The sequence below is a fragment of the Lygodium microphyllum genome, chromosome 1, assembly GCF_053477565.2.
Source record: "Lygodium microphyllum isolate KBCC chromosome 1, Lygodium_microphyllum_v1.1.10, whole genome shotgun sequence".
Taxonomy (NCBI): Eukaryota; Viridiplantae; Streptophyta; class Polypodiopsida; order Schizaeales; family Lygodiaceae; genus Lygodium; species Lygodium microphyllum.
The window spans coordinates 43,394,579-43,412,825 of NC_141135.1; the positions used below are offsets into that span (position 1 = coordinate 43,394,579).

At 40.5% G+C, this 18,247-nt stretch overlaps 1 protein-coding gene across 1 annotated transcript in view; it reads left to right on the top strand.

Annotated features, from left to right (window-relative positions):
* The first annotated feature begins 10,123 nt into the window (after window positions 1-10,123).
* The window catches only part of LOC148041046 (thylakoid lumenal P17.1 protein), a 28,495-nt gene continuing 20,371 nt past the window's right edge, over window positions 10,124-18,247 (top strand). Inside the window, exons 1-2 of the mRNA XM_087676005.1 lie at window positions 10,124-10,471; window positions 10,561-10,597. Of these exons, the coding sequence (XP_087532131.1) occupies window positions 10,211-10,471; window positions 10,561-10,597 (298 nt within the window). The 5' untranslated portion in view covers window positions 10,124-10,210. The remainder of the gene's footprint in view (window positions 10,472-10,560; window positions 10,598-18,247) is intronic.

Here is an 18,247-nt window from a genome sequence, read left to right on the forward strand (position 1 = left end):
GATATAGGAGTCGTGGGGTACACTGACTTTGATTATGCAGGACATGCAGATAGTAGGAAGTCCACTTCCGGCTATGTATTCATCTATGTTGGAGGTGCTATTTCTTGGATGTCCAAGGTGCAGAAATGCACGACCCTTTCTACTACAAAGGCCGAGTATGTTGCAGCACTGAGGCTTGCAAGGAGGCCATTTGGTTGGGTCATTTAGTTGGTGACCTTGGTATTGATGCTATCCCTACACTGCATTCAGATTCTATGAGTGCTATTCAGTTAGCCAAGAATTCGGTCTTCCATACGAAGACGAGACACATTGAGGTGAGGTATCACTTCATACATCGGGTTGTTGAGGACAAGTCTGTTGATCTTGTCAAGATTTGACTGACCAGAATCTTGCAGATCTACAGAGCGCTTTACCTTCCTTACGAGGTTGATGGGCGTGGGATGAGATGACGTCTTTCCTTGTCCTGTTGTACATGTGTACATGTTGTATTGTCTTTTTCTTTTTCTTTTCACTCCTCACAAGGGCATATTCGCCTTTAAGTGGGAGGTTGTTGGGGGTAAAGGCGCCTCCACCTAGCCGTTTGTGTATTACTACACTAATAGTCACCGCCACTGCACACTGCAGATGGTGGGCGCCCGTCACCATCACTTTATTCTTTATTATTTTAGTAACAGTTTGAATAAAGGAGGGCCCGGCCACACATTGTGACTTTTGGAGTTCCCATTTCTTGTCTCTCTCTTTCTTGCTCTTGCTCTCTCTCCATAGCTTTCGAGGGCAAGCTTCGATCCTTCTCACCTTTCATGCGATGCCTTATAGACTTCTGAGATGCATTTTATATATGCGCAGTGCTGGTTCTTGGATTCGGGTGCGTCCTTTCATGTGACACCCTGTCGAGATTGGTTTCATACATATCGTACCATGTCTGGTTCTGTGCATCTTGGTGATGACATGTCTCTTAACATTGTGGGCATTGGAGATGTTTGGCTGTAATTTCCTTCTAGCAGCTCTTTTGTTTTACATGATGTACGCCATGTACCTACGTTGATATGCAGCCTTATGTCAGCTGGACAGCTTGATGATGCATAGTATTTTGTGTCTTTTGGAGACTCTACATGGAAGATTACTCACAGACTTATACTTGCAAGAGGTGCCAAGTCTGGCAGCCTCTATCCCTTGCTTATATCAGGAGCTACATTGGATCATGTTTTGTCTGTGGATTCTATTCCCCATGTATCCCTTTGGCATGCTCATTTGGAGCATATGTTTCTTAAAGGAATGAAAATGCTACGTGCTTTGCAGTATCTTCCGCCTTTTGACTCTTCGCATTTTGATTCTTGTGATCATTGTTTGTATAGCAGGCAGACTAGAAATACACATAAAAAGTCTGGTAAGAAATGCATGGGTGAGCCCTTGACTCTTGTGCACTCAGATGTATGTGGGCCCATGCTCTATGAGTCACTTTGTTACTTTCATAGATGATTACTCACGTAAGGTTTGGGCTAATCCCATAAAGAGAAAATCTGATGTCTTAGACACATTTCAACGTTGGCTTGCATTGGCAAAAAACCAGTCTGAGAAAAGGCTAAAATGCCTAAGATCAAATAACGGGGGTGAGTATGTATCACGTGATTTTGAGAAGTTTTTTGTGATGAGCGGGGTATTAAGTGTCAGTTGACCGCCCCTTACACCCTACCCCAAAATGGTATGGCTGAACGCATGAATAGGACCATATAGGAAAGAGTCCATAGCATGCTTAGCCAGGCTAGCTTACCGCAATACTTTTGGGCTGAGGTAGTTACTACTACAGTGCATCTCATTAACAGGTCACCTAACAGTGGCATAGACTTTCAGGTTGCAAAGGAGAAATGGCCAGGCAAATCCCCCTCTTATGATCATTTGCGTGTCTTTGGCTGTGAGGCATTCTTCGATGTGCCCAAGGACAAATGCAATAAGCTGGATCCTAAGAGTGTCAAATGCATTTTCGTTAGCTATGGAGATGCAGGAGAGATGGGTTATCGTCTATGGGATTCGCAAGCACGAAAAGTGATCCGCAGCCATGATGTCATCTTTCATGAGGAGGTATGAAGAGTTATCCCTACTCCCGTTCAGCCCGCTCCATGGCCAGCTAGACACCGCACAGCATCACCTAATGCTTATAGCCCAGATGTTAGACATGCTGATGCTAGACAGGATGTTGGTCAGGCAGCAAAGCCTGGCTTGAGGCGTTCTACTAAAGATAGACAACCTCCTGACCGTTTTGCATCCTCTATGGATTATGTACTAGTTACAGATGTAGGAGAGCCTCTTACTTATAATGAGGCTATGCGTAGGGGTGATTGTCACTCTTGGGAGAGAGCTATATAGTCAGAGCTTAACTCATCACATAAGAATAAGACTTGGGATTTGGTTTCCTTGCCTCAGGGTAAAAAGTCTTTACCATGCAAGTGGGTGTACAAGCTAAAAAGTACCCTTGGACACCCCAAGCTGGCATACAAGGCTTGATTGGTTGCTAAGGGTATTAAGCAGGAGCATGGTGTTGACTTTGATGAAGTCTTTTCTCCTGTGGTCAAGATGACCACCCTACTCTTAATCTTGGCCTTGGTTGCACAACTTGACCTGGACTTGTACTAGATGGATGTCAAGATGGCTTTTTTACATGGGGACTTGCATGATGAGATTTACATGGAGCAACCTAAGGGCTTTGCAGACCCTGGTAGGGAACACCTAGTGTGCAAGCTAAACAAGATTCTATATGGCTTGAAGCAGGCACCTAGGGAATGGTACCATAAGTTTGATGCATTCATGCAGTCACAGGGCTACAGCCACAGTGCTATGGATCCGTGCTTGTACACAAAGAAAGCCCGTGATGGTTCTTTACTGATTTTGGTTCTCTATGTGGATGACATGCTTTTAGTAGGGACAGCTCATGAGGAGCTCGATGCTCTTAAGGCTTAGCTTAAGAAGAGTTTTGAGATGAAAGATTTGGGATAGGCCTCTCATATACTTGGTATGTGCATCACGCGCGATAGATCTCAAGGACTCCTCTATCTGTCATAGAGGGAGTACGTACATAAAGTCCTTGAGCACTTTCGCATGCAGGATGTTAAGCCTATTGGCTGTCCATTACCTTCTCATGTGAAGGCTTCATAGGCCAATTGTCCACAGATAGATGAGAAGAGGGCTGAGATGGCCAAGATTCCCTATGCATTAGCAGTGGGCAATCTTGTGTATGCCATGATAGCCACCCGTCCAGATATTGCTTTTGCAATTGGGGTTGTGGCACATTATATGGTTACACCTAGCAAGAAACATTGGGATGTCGTGAAGGGTATCATGAGATACCTGAAAGGCACAGTAGATATGTGTCTTTGTTATGGCAGCCAGGATACAAGAGGGGTACACTAACTCTGATTATGCATGACATGCAGATAGTAGGAAGTCCACTTCTAGCTATGTGTTCACTTATGCTAGAGGGGCTATCTCTTGGATGTCCATGGCGCATAAGTGTACGGCCCTTTCTACTACAAAGGCCGAGTATATTGCAGCCACAGAGGCTTGCAAGGAGGCTATCTGGTTAGGCCGTTTGATTGCATACCTTGGTATGACAAATGCTATGCCTACACTACATTCAGATTCTATGAGTGCCATTCAATTGGCCAAGAATCTGGTCTTCCATGTGAAGATGAAACATATTGAGGTGAGGTATCACTTCATTCGCGAGGTCATTGAGGACAAGTTTGTTGACCTTGTCAAGATTCCGACTGAGCAAAATCCTGCAAACTTGCTCATGAAAATCCTCATTATCGAGCGCTTTGCCTTCCTCAGGAGATTGATGGGTATTGGATGAGATGACGTCTTTTTCCTCATCCTGTTGTACATGTGTACATGTGTACATGTTGTACTGTTTTTTCTTTTTTCTCTCTCAGTGGGGCAGATTCACCTTTAAGTGGGAGGTTGTTGGGGGTAAAGGCGCCTTCGCCTAGCCACCCGTGTATTACTACACTGATAGTTGCCACCACTACACACTACAGATGGTAGGCGCCCGTCACAGTCACTAATTCTTTATTCTTTTAGTGACAGTTTGAATAAAGGAAGGCCTAGCCACACATTGTGGTTGTTGGAGTTTCCATTTCTTGTCTCTCTCTTTCTTGCTCTTACTCTCCCGACATAGCTCTCATGTGCAAGCTTTGATCCTTCTCACCTTTCATTAGGGAGGGATGATAAAAATGTAGATCATGTCGAAGAAGCCAAACTTGATCTCAAATTTGGTATGACAAGTGGTACATGCAAAGCTTATCTACATTTCTCTTGTATTTCTCTTAAGCTTGTCGAATTTGTGTTTGCAACTCTTTATGAATATCAAAGAGATGTTGAGCTACATCTATAGTAATTGGATTCTTTTCCTATGATCTTACATGATCATCTATCCTTGGGTTTTGACCATAATTAGCAAAGAATGGTGTGAATTGAGCAGAGGCATGGGAAGAATTATTGTATACAAACTCAACAAGGGGTAATAGATCCACCCAATTGTCTTGATGATAGTTGATTATGCATCTAAGATATTGCTCCAAGACTTGATATACTCTTTCTATTTGTCTATCATTCTATGGTTGAAGAAAGATTCATTTGTACTCCCAGAAGTTTAAAGAGGCTTTTCCAAAACCTAAATATAAAGTGGGGGTTGTGATCATAGACAATATCATCAAGTAACCCGTGGTGCCTATGTACATCTTTCAAGAAGAGCCTTGATGTCCCTTTCCCATTGATACTCTTAGTTGTTGGGATAAAGTGTGCCATGTTTATGATCAAGCCACCACCAAGATGGAATCATACCCTCTGGAAGAAGGTAGTTTGACAACATTGAGGCATCTATCTCCATGCTAAAGGGCTTCAATAAATCTAAATGGACAAGAATGGGTGTTGAGGTGAATGCTTGCTTTAATCTTTGAAAAGCTTGTTCAACCTTTTGATCTCATACAAACTTGTCCTTTGGAATTAGGTTGGTTAGAGGGGCAAAAACATGATAGTAATCCTTAATAAAGATTCAATAAAAATTTGCAAATCCCAAAAAGCATTGAACATCTTGCATAAATGAAGGAGTCTCCCATTCTAGAATAGTTTGCGCCTTCTTAGGGTCTATGGAAATTCCTTTCTCAGAAATGATGTATCCCAAAAACTCAACTTCAGTTTGATGGAAAGAACACTTTCTAGCTTTGCGTACAAACCTACTTCTTGCAATTTATTTAAGACTATTTTGACATGATGCTCATGCTCCTCTTGGGCCTTAGAAAAGATCAAGATATCATCCAAATACATCACAATAACATCATCCAAGTATTCTCAAAAGATATCATTCATCATATGTTGGAAAACTGTCAAAGCATTTGTGAGGCCAAATGGCATGACAACATATTCAAAATGCCCATATCTTGTGCGAAAAGCTATCTTCCATTCATCACCTTCCTTTATCCTGACAAGATTGTAAGCGCTACAAATATCTATCTTGGTGAAGACTTTGGCTTTCCCAAGTCATTCAATAAGTTTTGGAATCAAGGGAAGAGGGCAACGATTCTTGATAGTAACCTTGTTGAGCCCTCTATAATCTACGCACATACAAAGGGATCCATCTTTTTTCTTGATGAATAGAGTTGGAGCACCCCGTTGGAGATTTTGAATGACGCATGAATCCCTTGGAAATATTATCATCAATATATTTCCTAAGCTCAACTAATTCATCTTGGGATAGCTTATATATGGGGCCAAAAGGAGATTGAGCTCCTTCTTGTAAATCTATTGCATAATCATAAGGTTGGTGTTTCGGTAATATTTTTGCATTTTTCTTTTAAAACACATTCTTGAACTCTACATATTGAGTTGGGAGTATATCCAAGCTTTCATCCTTTGACTTCTCCATTGGAATTGCACAAATAAATAATGATTATTCTTTACTTGACCCAGGAACACCTTTGCCCCAATGTATATTGGTTAAGAATTCTTCCTTTTATTATGTTGCATTGGCTTTGGTTCAATGTTTCTAAACCTCCAATTGATGTCGGGGTTATGTAATTCTAGCAACAAGGGTAGCCCAATAACAATGGGACTATTTAGGCAATGGATGATATTGAAGGCTATATTTGATACAAGACTCCTTAGGGTAACTTTTATGGGTTCAGCCTCATACATGACATCTCTCAAAGCAAGAGGGCAACCATCACTTACTTTTGCACATATCGACTTTGGTTTTCTTAGAAGTTGTATACTATGTTGCTTTGTAAATTTCTCGTCCATGAAGCATGTTGTGGCTCCAAAGTTTAACAAAGCTTGTCTGTCTATTTATCTTCCCTCTAGGTGAAATGGTAATATACAACTGAACGTTGGATCTCTGGATAGTAGGAGACTTTCTTTTGGGTTTCTTGAAGCTTTGTCCAGTCACATGGTCTCTAGTAAGGCTAGACATCAATGTTTCCCAACTGTGATGAAGTAGTGGCACTATGGATTCTCATCCTTCCTTTGTTATGACAATAATTTGCTATGTGTCATGACTGGCCACAATACATGCATAATCTATTAATGCACCACCCTTATTTTTCTTGAGATGTCAATGGCTTAAACTACGTCATATCAATTTGCAAGATTTTGGGTGAGTGGATCTTCAAAAGTCTTCATCATGCTTGAGTTCAAAGCAACTCCTCAACATCTTTCTGATCTTCTCTCAAACAAGTGATTATCACATTTAATTGATTGAGAGAGAAAGTCACTAAGTGTATGCACTTTTGGCATGGTGAGAAAAGTATTTTTAATATAATATTTCAATCCCCAATGGAATTGACTAATAAAATAATCCTTGTGCCATGTTAAATCGCATGTGAGTTGCCAAGATTCCAATGTAGAGATCGAGGCAGGTGTCTTGACCCTTGGCGTAGATTTCTAATCTTTATTTTAGCTATTCTTGCTCTGTCTACTTCTCCAAATCCATAGAGAACTCTTGTACAAAAGTCTCAAAATTATATAGCAATGGGGGCTCCTTCTCAAGCAAGGTGGCAAACTAGGAGAGAACTATACCTAAGATGAGAGTTTTTGTGAGGCCAACCTGAGAAGCATCATTTGGGTAACGATATGGTTGCATACGTATAGACAATTGTAACTAGTGGAGGAAACCTCTAAATTTTGACCTTGTGCCATCAAATTTCTTTGGAAGACTAACCTTTTGTTCTTTCCTACATTGACCATGAAGGTTGCCATTAGCTGATGTACCTTTAGCTTGATGTAGGCTTGTCTCTTGAATTTCTTGAAGTTGTCATTGTAGGTCTTACATAGCTATGCCCAAAGCTTGTGGTTGCCTTGCTTGTAGCTTTACATTACTTTCTTGAAGCTCTTGGATTTGCTACTGGATGCTTTGTAAAGAAGTAATAATACCTTCCATCATGGACTCCATCACAATTAGGCAAGATCGTAGTAGAAGAGTCTTGCCAAATTGTTATGAATATGGCAAGTGCTCTTCGAGGGTGAGCAAATTGCTCTCACAACTTACAAGAGAAGAGCTTGAAAAAGAAATTGAACTAGAACTTGATTGTGAGATAACTCAATTACAAGAGAATGCTCACAAAAGCATGGCTTGATTACGAGATAAGACTCAATATAAGACAAGATTAAAACAAGACAAGAATTGGAAGAGGACTTACCTTGCAAGAGCCTCACAACTAGTGTTGGCAAGAGTGAAGGGTTTGTAGTCTAAGACCCCTATTTATACTATAATTAATGAGGTTAAAGGGAAGCTTCTGGATAATGGCATCATTTATGGCATAAGTAATATCAACATAAGTCATGGCATAAGCAATGTTGATAAGTGTTGATGCAAATGTATTGTAGAACTTTCCAAGAATTATCTAGGACCTTCTTAGAATCGTCTACTTAGAATCATCTAATGCTTTCTTGAATTTCTAGAATGTTTTGGAATCTTCTAGAAACTTCATGAAACTAGGGATTGCACCAGCCTGCATACGGACCAAGGGCTGTCTTTGCTTGAGAGTTCATTATTACAATTGCAATACAAAAATTGCAATGCATGTTAGATTGTAGGAGATAAAATATTTTGACTTTCTTTCAAAATGTTGGATGCCTTTTGTTTCACCGAATGCTCAAGTGTAGCGATGAAGGCACTTGGGCATTAGCTTGCATGCATCCCAAAGGAAAAGAGACAAAAATCAAAAGTAAAAAAATGCATCAATCAGAGATTCAATAAACAATCACAACATGAAAACATATTCAATATGAAATACACATGCAATCTAAGGTTTTGGGATTTGAAAAATCCAATACATCTAACATTTCATGAGGAAATAGCATGAGCATGCATGTTCCTTGGATGTAGGGCATAATCTAAAGGGACCCATAAAAGGGGGAAACTTAGTTGTGTAGGCTGCTGTGCAAAGAAATTATGCATGTTGAGGACCAATAGGTTGCATGTGACGTGGAGGAGACAATTTAGCAAGCAAGCATACATGGATGAGATTCATATCAAACTTTGTTTGTTGATTGCAATCAATGCAATATGCAAATTGATGCATATGTTGAGAAGGGATCTTTGATGCATGCACACTGAGTCCAACCACGTAGAATGAGCCATTTGTTGGTTTTCATGGCATGCATATGAAATGAGATCAGAGGTTTCTTATTGAATGGAAGGCATGCATATACATGGATTTAACAATAGAAATAGATTGTGGAAGGGGACCTTTCTTGCGTATAGAGCTATGTCGAGCCACAAAGAACGAGGATCTTTGGGTTCTAACTGCATACATATGATTTGATTGCACAAGTAGGGAAAACACAAAGAATCCATTCCGTAATAGAACAAGATATAGAGTCAACATACCAATCACATTGAGGGTGGAAAGTTGTTGGAATTGTGGACATACTTGTGGTGGGAATGAAATATGAAAATGGTAGATAGAAATGCAAAGAAGAGAGCATCGCCTTATAGTCCTCTCCATGTGAAGCTTGAATGGCCTATACATGTTGCAAATTGATATAGAGGATGGTGGAATCCACTAGGTGATGTAGAGGAAGTAGGTTGAGCAAGTTGAGTAGAATAGACCTGCATTGATTAGGAAGGTGCCATTTTTTTCCACGTGTAGGCGAAATAGACTATAACATATGCAAATGTAAAAATGAAAAAGGGCCAATCAATTAGCTCAGGGCATAACACATGGTTAACCCCCTAGATTTCCCTTAGAAAGATGCTTTTGCTTGGAAATAGTAGGGGGTTTGTAGGTTTTGTTGACCCCACTAGCCCCTTGTGCAACTAGGTGGTAGTGTGGGGAGCTAGGTCCCCCCCGCGCCCCCCCCCCCCCCCCCCAAACCCCAATTACCACCTTGTGCAACATGTGCAACATTTGATGCGAACTTGTTGGAGTTGACTTAGTATCTCCACTTTTTGGAGGTACTACAATCACTTGTTGGAATCAGATTTATTTTAGAGCACAAGACAACTAGACTTGGCCACATGCCCTTGAAGTTGATTACATAAAGTTGCTACATCAACCTAAGAGCCCTGCGATGCCTAAGTCCATTGACTTGGCACAGAGGGGCTCTACTAGGAAAATCATAAGGCCACATAGTAGTCTATACTTCTATGGACCCCACAGTATAACAAATCTCTTTAAAAAATATATATAATTAAAAAAAAGAAGCATGCGCTTATAAAAAGCATTTTGGAAGAGAGAGAGAGGAGAGAGAAAGATAGAGAAATTCAAATATTGCCACATCATCAAACTTGGGGGAGTTTTAGAAGTATCACCATTTTTGGTATGGTGATTCTTATTGTGTTTGCAAGAGTCCCACAACTTCAAGAGTGCAAGTCAAGTGGCTGGGCCATGCTCACATCAACTTGATTATATTGACCACGCCTGGAGGCATGGCTTGGCTCTATTTTCACCATTTTCTGGAGGTATCACCATCACTCGTTCGAATCGTATCGTATTTATTTCAAATTACAAATCAATTGGACTTGGGCACGTATGCCCTACAACTTGTCTACATGGACGTGTGGAGGTCGAATTGACTTGCGTGTGTCCTGCGTAAAGCACATGGATACCATGTTGCCTCTTTGCAACCAAAATGTCCATCCATTATCCATTAGGTGGAGAGAGGGGAGAGAATCCTCCAAAAAAACAGGCAAAGGCGCAAAGCACCAAAGATCACGACGATGTCGCAGAGTTGTGTATGCCAGCCTCTTCCTGTCGGAACCGTAATTGGAGGGTCATGCCCGCCATCATCACGCGCGGCCTGGTGTGACTCGCGCCTCCTATCCCCCTCCCGCTTCGTTTCCACCAGCAGGTGCAGGACAGGGCGCACCCAGCCAATGCATGTCCATGCTTCTGCCATGGCCTCGCCAGACGTTCAAACCTTAATCCTTGGGGCAAGCGTCCTCGTTGCAACTTCTGCTTCTCTCTACTTCGGCCTGAAGGTACGCCTTTTCGAATGTGGCCATGAATTAATCTGTTTGCAGACACAATTCATGTTGTACGTTCGTTCTCAATTTGCACGCACTGGCAGGGTGATCCTGTTCCCTGCAAGAAATGCGGCGGAAACGGTACCGTTCTCTGCTTCTCTTGTTTTGTGTATTCACGGAAAAGATTATTTGAATTGTTCAAATTTGAACCATTGTAAATAGGATCCTTTTTGTTCTTTGGATCAGGAATTTCGACGCATTCTAGTCACAAATTGGGCATTTGCTGTATATTTTGACACTGCATTGGCATACTATCCTTATTTTGATACAATGCGTCACTAATTTGGCATTTGCTGTATATTTTTGACACCACGTTGGCACATTGCCCTTATTTTGATTGGTTGCTTTTCTAGTATTCCAGTCATAAAGTTGGCATTTAGTATAACACATAGACACATTGCCCTTAGTTTGATTGGTTGTGGACAAAACGTCTTACTTGAGTTCATTTGCGTATTTTTAGATATATAAGCTTGAAAGCACATGCAAGTGAGTATCTTTGACAAATGCATATTTGCCTTAGTTGTAACTTGTCTTGTAAAGCTTGTAACATTGTGTCAAAGCAGTTAGTTTGTGGCCAGCACAAGTGATAATCTGCTCATTCTTTGACCAGCATTAGTTTTGTAAAGAAAAGGTAGGTTTTGCAGAGAGAAATACAGTGTACAATAGACGCAATGAACAAGGAAACTTAGATACACAGAAGAAGAAGAAGAAGAAGAGTCAAGAATGATAATTACTGAATCATGCTGAATGAATCAAGCTGATACAATGGAGCAATGCTCGGAGATGACTGTGCTTTCCTGGTTGATCAGGTAGTAGTATTTGGAAGGAATCTACACTGTGAAGAGAGCGAAACATAGTCCTTCATGCAGAGAACTGATGAAAGACAACAGCTGAGGGAGCGAAATGCACTCCTCATGCTGCTAGCTCCAAACGCAAGGCTTGTAGATGAAGGTGATGGTCTCTTGAAGGTGCGTGTGAGCTGGGCGGCTATTGTAGGCAGCAAACACAGACTACTGATGAAGGATGCTGACAACAGGCTGATGACATGACAGATCTGCAGCAAGCACAGCTTGTTCTAGGGTCACAAGGTGGCTGGCAGTAGTAGAAATCAGGTTGCCATGTTGAGGCTGCAGTTGACCGGGGTTGGGACAGTCAATGGTAAGGAAAATGCAGGTGGGCAGCAACCTCTAGACAGGGCGGGCAGCTGGGTGGCAGCCAACTGACTCGATGGCAGCTCCAGATGGTGTGGATGGCAGCAAACAGTTCCGGAAGGCAGCATGAGCCACTCTTGCTAGGGAGCATCCAGCTAGGCATTGGAGAGGTGAAGGAGATCAGCAGTCAATGATAAGGGAGATTGGCTGAAGAATGAGGTCAAGAGTGATGTCTACCCATTGCCTATTTACAGGCACATGAGTCATTGAAGTTTCTAGGGTGGCACATCAAACACAAATAAATGATACAAATGAAGTCTTTTTGGTACAGTAAATGGAAGCCTAAATAGAAATTAAGAAAGTTAATGACTTGCATTTCTCTATACCCCCTCTTAGGCCCAAAACAATGTTCTAGAAGGAGTGAGAGAGAGATTTGCTACTCGGTAATCCAAGTATTCCACTTGCAAGGAAACATGTAAAGAAGAATGATAGATAGGATGAGATATTGGTGCCGGAAACTCGATCTTGGGAGAGGGCTCCAATGCCGACCAAGTTGCATAGGCATGCCTGAAACTCGACCTTGGGAGAGAATCCACTAGCTTTGTGTCCATGTTGGTAAGAATGTGAAGGTCTGGCCGCTAAGTCATGGTTGAAACATCTAAGGCCTTGGACTAGGTAGAACTTGTAGATCATGGGTATCAATGGGTGAGATGGCAACATGATGTCAATCACTCCTTTCAAGGGAAGAGAAAGAAGGCAAAGGCTCTTTGCCAAGATGTGTGACGGAATGCATGATGAGTAGGTGTCATGAGGACGTGAAATTTCGAGATGCTTTAATATTGCCAATACCATTTGATTAAGTTATTAACCAAATGTGCAAGGTTGTTTAGCACATGTGATGCACATGGCACTTATTTCATAGTAACAAGCCAAGGACCTCGAAGATGCAGTGGGTGTCAAAGGCAAAAGTTGTGATAAGTTATGTCGATTGGTTTTTGGAGGTTAATTGGTGTCAGTTTTGACCCTAGGACAATAGTTTGGCCAATAAGTATCAGTGTGACACTAGGGACTAGCATTAGTTAATTAATTAATTAATGCAAGTCTAAGGGTCAACATAGGCTAGAAGGGCTAAAATTAAAATTTCAAATTATTTAAATTGGAAAATCAATTTAATGGTTGGATAGTGCTAGAAAATGGATTTAGAAGGCTGCCACTTGGCAAAAATGCCCATGCAAACTGAAAAAACGTTTTTGGGGGTTGGAGAGAGGGATTCAGTTCATTTAGCTTGTAGGAGAGAGGAAGGAGAGGTTGTTGATCTGATCTGCAGAGCCATTGGAGGACCTTTTGAGGCAGCCAAGAGTAGGAGAAGACCAATTGGGAGTCGGTGGTGCAGTTCTAGTCCTCTGAGGAGTTGGTGATAGCATTAATTGCTATCTAGTACATGCAGCAATTAGATTTCAGAATTTCTTGCGTGAAAATCAGGAATTTCTCTCTTTTGGCATTTTCTCACCTTCTCCAGTTTGTGCTCAGCCAATCTCAGCATCTCTCAACCATTTGGAACAGACCTTAGTCAGATTTGAGATTTTTTGTTGTAAGCCCTAAATATTTGCAGAAATTAGGGTTTGACAGCCACCTTGGGACATGTGCCATCAGTATAAGGCATCGTACATTGAAATTAGTACTTGAAATTTGTGAATTGTTAGGGATTTCAGATTCCCAGCCATCCATTATAAATTTGGGGCAGCATTTGGTCAGTTGGGCGTCCAATTAGAGTAAGTCTTGGGTGAAATTCAAGGGCAAATGGCTCAATTTCTTTGCTGATTGCTGTAGTTAAGTGCTTGATTAGGGAATTACCGCCCTATCTGAGAAGGAAGGTTGGTTTCAGTAGACACCCCCTTTGAAATTGAACAGAGCAAGGTTCAATGACAACAATCTTTGGTGGAGTGACCGTTCTTGCCATAATAGGAGCACCTAGTGGTCCGTGTTTCTATCTTTGGAAAAGACATAGCACCGACGTGTCAAAACTTGTAAAGGGAGGGTGCAAGGAAGAAGATAATGGTGTCCCCCCTGATGGCACAATGCAAAATAATGTTTCTAGAATTTAAGTGTGTAGCCGATCTTGCAACCTTTTATCATCTTTACTGATGAAGAGGATATTTAGCTTTTTGAGTACCTCTTCTCTGATACCATGTAAAGAAATGGTAGGGTTTGCCAAGAGAAACATAGAGTGCACAACAAACACTATGACAAAGAACCTAAGAAACATGGAAGAAGAAGAAAAAGAAGATTCGTAAAGAATAATAATCATTGAATCATGCTAAATGAATCAAGTTGATACAATGGAGTAAAGCTTGGAGATGACTACGCTTTCTTGGCTGATGAGGTGATAGTATTTGGAAGCAATGTGCATTGTAAAGGGAGCAAAATACAATCCGTTGGGCAAATAAGTTATGAAAGACATGTTAGCCTACCATTTTATTTTGTTAGTTTATCATCTCTTGGTCTAGAGCTCCATTAGACTTTGACAGGGATATTGGAGCTTTGATTGTCTTTTCCACTTAGTTTTGTGTGCATTTCTTTCTCAGTTAGTGTTAGGTGTGTTCAGCTGCATGAGTAGCCACTTTTCCTTGCTCTATTAGAGGATATGCAGCCCAAGATCATTACGACCAGTCATGGAGTGTCTCATTAGCATTTTTGTTTTAGTTTGGGATGGTTGGCCAGTTTTTTGAGCTAGCCAACTACATATTTTTGAGTTAGTTAGTTGGTCGGATAGATTTGGAGGTATTTGGCTATATATAGCCCCACACTTGGCTGAGACAAATTATCTTCTTCTATCTTTGCAGGTTGCACACTTCGTTGCTATCTTTGTCAGTGATGGGGTGTGAAATTTTGAGATACTCTAATCTTGCCAATAATATTTGATTAAGATATTAATCAAATGTGCAAGGTTTTTTAGCACAGTGATGCACATGGCAGTTATTTCATGGTAACAGGCCAAGGATCCGGAAAATCAGTGGGTGTCAAAGGCAAAAGTTGTAATAAGTTCTGTTAGATTTGAACTTAGACTAATTTATTGGCTACTAATGTCATTGGTAACATTAGAGACTAGGCATTAACTAATTAATCAATACTAGTCTAAGGGTTAATAATTGCTTAGGGATACTTGGAAGACAAATTGGCCTAGCCAATTTAGTTGTTGGCTAGTGAAATTAAAATTCAAGCATTAGAATAATTATTAATTTAATTTTCAGAATTAATATTCTGAAAATTAATTGAATAAGCTAGATAATGCTGCAAAATGGGATAATAAGATTGCCACTTGGCAAAACTTGCCCATGCAAGTGGGAAAAACTTTTTAAGGGGCCTATGGAAGTCTGTTCCAGCCATTATGAGAGAGAAGGAGGCTATTAGAGAGTAAGGAGATGTTGTTGATGTGATTTGCAGCCACCATAGAGCAGTCCTATACGAAGTGATAACAATTTGGAGCCCTCCAAGAGTAGGTGACGGTAGCCCAAGGTTCTTTTGGTGCAGGTGATAGCATATAAGAGGAGGCAACAATCTTTTTGGTGGTTCTAAGCTGTAGGTGGTAGCTTCCATGGTTGTTTGAGCAAAGCAACAACAATTTTTTAGCATTTCTCATGATGAAACTTTGAAATTTCTCTCTCTATAACTTTCTCTCTCATCCCCCATCCATCTCTCAAGTTATTTCAACATTTTTGGGTAGTTTAAGCCATCGAGGAAGAGATTTCAGTCAATCTCTACTGTAAATGCTAATTTACAGCAAAAATTAGGGTTTTGATAGCCGCCTCGTGATGTGTGCTTAGTATTGAGAGCCTAGGACTTAAATTCTAGCAGTTGCAATTGAGAAATTTCACGGAGATTCAAGAGGCCAGCTAGCCAATATTAGATTTGGGGCTGAATTTGTCTTTCAAGAAACAGGTGAAGGCCAATTCCCAAGCAAACCAACAGGCAAATTGGTTTGGAGGCTTGTTGGTTAGTTTTAAGAGTAAAAGACACTTGAACTAGCGGAGGAGATAAGAGGATCTCAATTGTCCTCCTTCCATTTGCATATAAGATAAAGAAATACTACAAGGGGCGTCAATTTGGGGCCAAAAGGGTGTCCAATGTCCAAGATTAAAGTGGTAACGTGTGCATTTTCAGTTTACGTGAATTTTATACTTGTTGTAATTAGTGCTTAATCAGGTTATTTATCACCCTATCTTAGGAGGGAGGTTGGTTTCAAGGTTTCACTGCCATCTTGTCCATATAGGATACGTGGTTTTGACACAGGCGACCTGGGTTCAAATCTTGCTACACAAAAGTTATAATAAGTTATGCTTGACAAGTACTAGGTGGTACTCGGTGTTGGATTTGGGCCTAGATTAATCTATTGACCACTAAAATTAGTGGTAGCATTAGAGACTAGGTATTAATTAATTAATAAATGTCAGTCTAAGAGTCAATAACTGCTTAGGGATACTTGGAAGATAAATTGGCCTATCCAATTTAAATTTTGACTGGTGAAATTAAAAATTTGAGCACTAGAATAATTATTGTTTATTTTTAAAATTAAGATTTAAAAAAATAATTTAATAAGCTGGATAATGCTGAAAAATGGGATTAGAAGGTTGCCACTTGGCAAAACTTGCCATGCAAGTGGGAAAAACATTTAGGGGCTGATGGAAGTCTATTCTAGCCATTGTGAGAGAGAATGAGGTTGTTAGAGAGTAAGGAGATATTGCTGATGTGATTTGCAACCACCATAGATAAGTCCTACATCAAGTGACAGCAATTTGGAGCCCTCCATGAGCAAGTTATAGCAGCCCAAGGTCCTTTTGGTACAGGTGACATCATACGGGAGGGGGCAACAGTCTTTCTAGTGGTCCTAAGCTTTAGGTGATAGCTTCCATGGCTGTTTGAGTAGGGCAGCAGCAATTTTTTAGCTTTTCTCACGATGAAAGTTTGAAATTTCTCTCTCTATAGCATTCTCTCTTATCCCCCAGCTATCTCTCAAGTTATCTAAGCATTTGTCAACAGTTTTAAGCCATTAGATGTAGAGATTTTGGTCAATCTCTATTGTAAACCCTAATTACAGCAAAAATTAAGGTTTTGATAGTCGTAATATTTTGAAAATTAATTTAATAATTTTTTTCGTACTCAAAAAATTAATTCCACCAGCCTATAATTAAATTAGCTATGCCAATCTATCTTCGAAGTATCCCTGAACTGTTATTGACTCTTAGACTGACATTAATTAATTAATTAATGCCAAGTCTCTAATGTCACCACTGACATTATTGACCAATAAATTGGTCTACGCCCAAATTTGACTTCGGGTACCACCTAGTACTTGTCAGATATAACTTATTACAACTTTTGCCTTTGACACCCAGTGTATCCTTGGGATCCTTGGCATGCTACCATGAAATAACTACAGCGTGCATCGCATGTGCTAAATAACCTTGCACATTTGATTAATAATTTAATCAAATGTTATTAGCAAGATTAAAACATCTCAAAATTTCATATCCTTATGACAGACCTCCCCCCTCAAGAAGCATGCTCAGAATTGAGGGCCTAGGATTTGAATTCTAGTAGCTGAAATTGAGGAATTTCAGGGAGATTCAAGAGGCCAGTCAATCGATATCAGATTTAGGGTTAAATTCGTCTTCCAAGGAGTAGGGTGAAGGTCAATCCCCAAGCAAACCAAGGGGCGAATTGGTTTGGAGACTTGCTAGTCAGTTTTGACAGTAAGAGGCACTTGGATTAGCGGAGGAGATCAGAGGATCTCCATTGTATTCCTTCCATTTGCAATATAAGATAAAGAAATACCGCAAGGGGCGCCAATTTTGGAGCCAACAGGGTGTCCAATGTCCAATATTAAAGTTGTAAAGTGTGTGTTTCTAGTTTACGTGAGTTTTATGCTTGCTGTAATTAGTGCTTAATCAGGTTATTTACCACCCTGTCCGAGGAGGAAGGCTAGTTTCATCGTCTCTGGTGCTGCCCTTATTTTCAGCTTGATCTAGTGTCCTCACTAACGCTATGGGCTGCGTGTTGGGACTGACTAGTCCATCATTATTTTCAGCTTTCTTTCTAGGTTTACTGTAGATTTCTCTTCCATTCCTATTGCCTTTTCTCTACTTCTTTTCTCTCCGTATTTGTGTTCCTCTTCTATTATGCACTCTCACATTGTATCATTGCCTAAGTAAGGAACAAAGATTTTGTCCAAAGAAAGACCACCCTACTGCTAAAAGCACAAATTTTTAGCTTGTTGTTTGCCGCAAAAAACATAGATATTGTGCATTCTATAAGTGCTTTCGACAAAGATGGGACATCTACAAGTGATTTCTTGCAAGTGTAGCATATTATTTTCTTTGTTCGGGCTCTTCTACAACAAAACATAGAAGATTTAGCATGTTTGCAGGTCTAGAGATATGGAATTTCATTGGTTCCAAGGTTTTGATGACTTGGATGAGGAGTCTATTCATACTCCCTTAGATAGGTGGTGTGATCATTGCGAAGACTGGAGGTCAGACTCTTGTTCTGCACAAGGATCATCACTTGATAGGTCACAGAGATT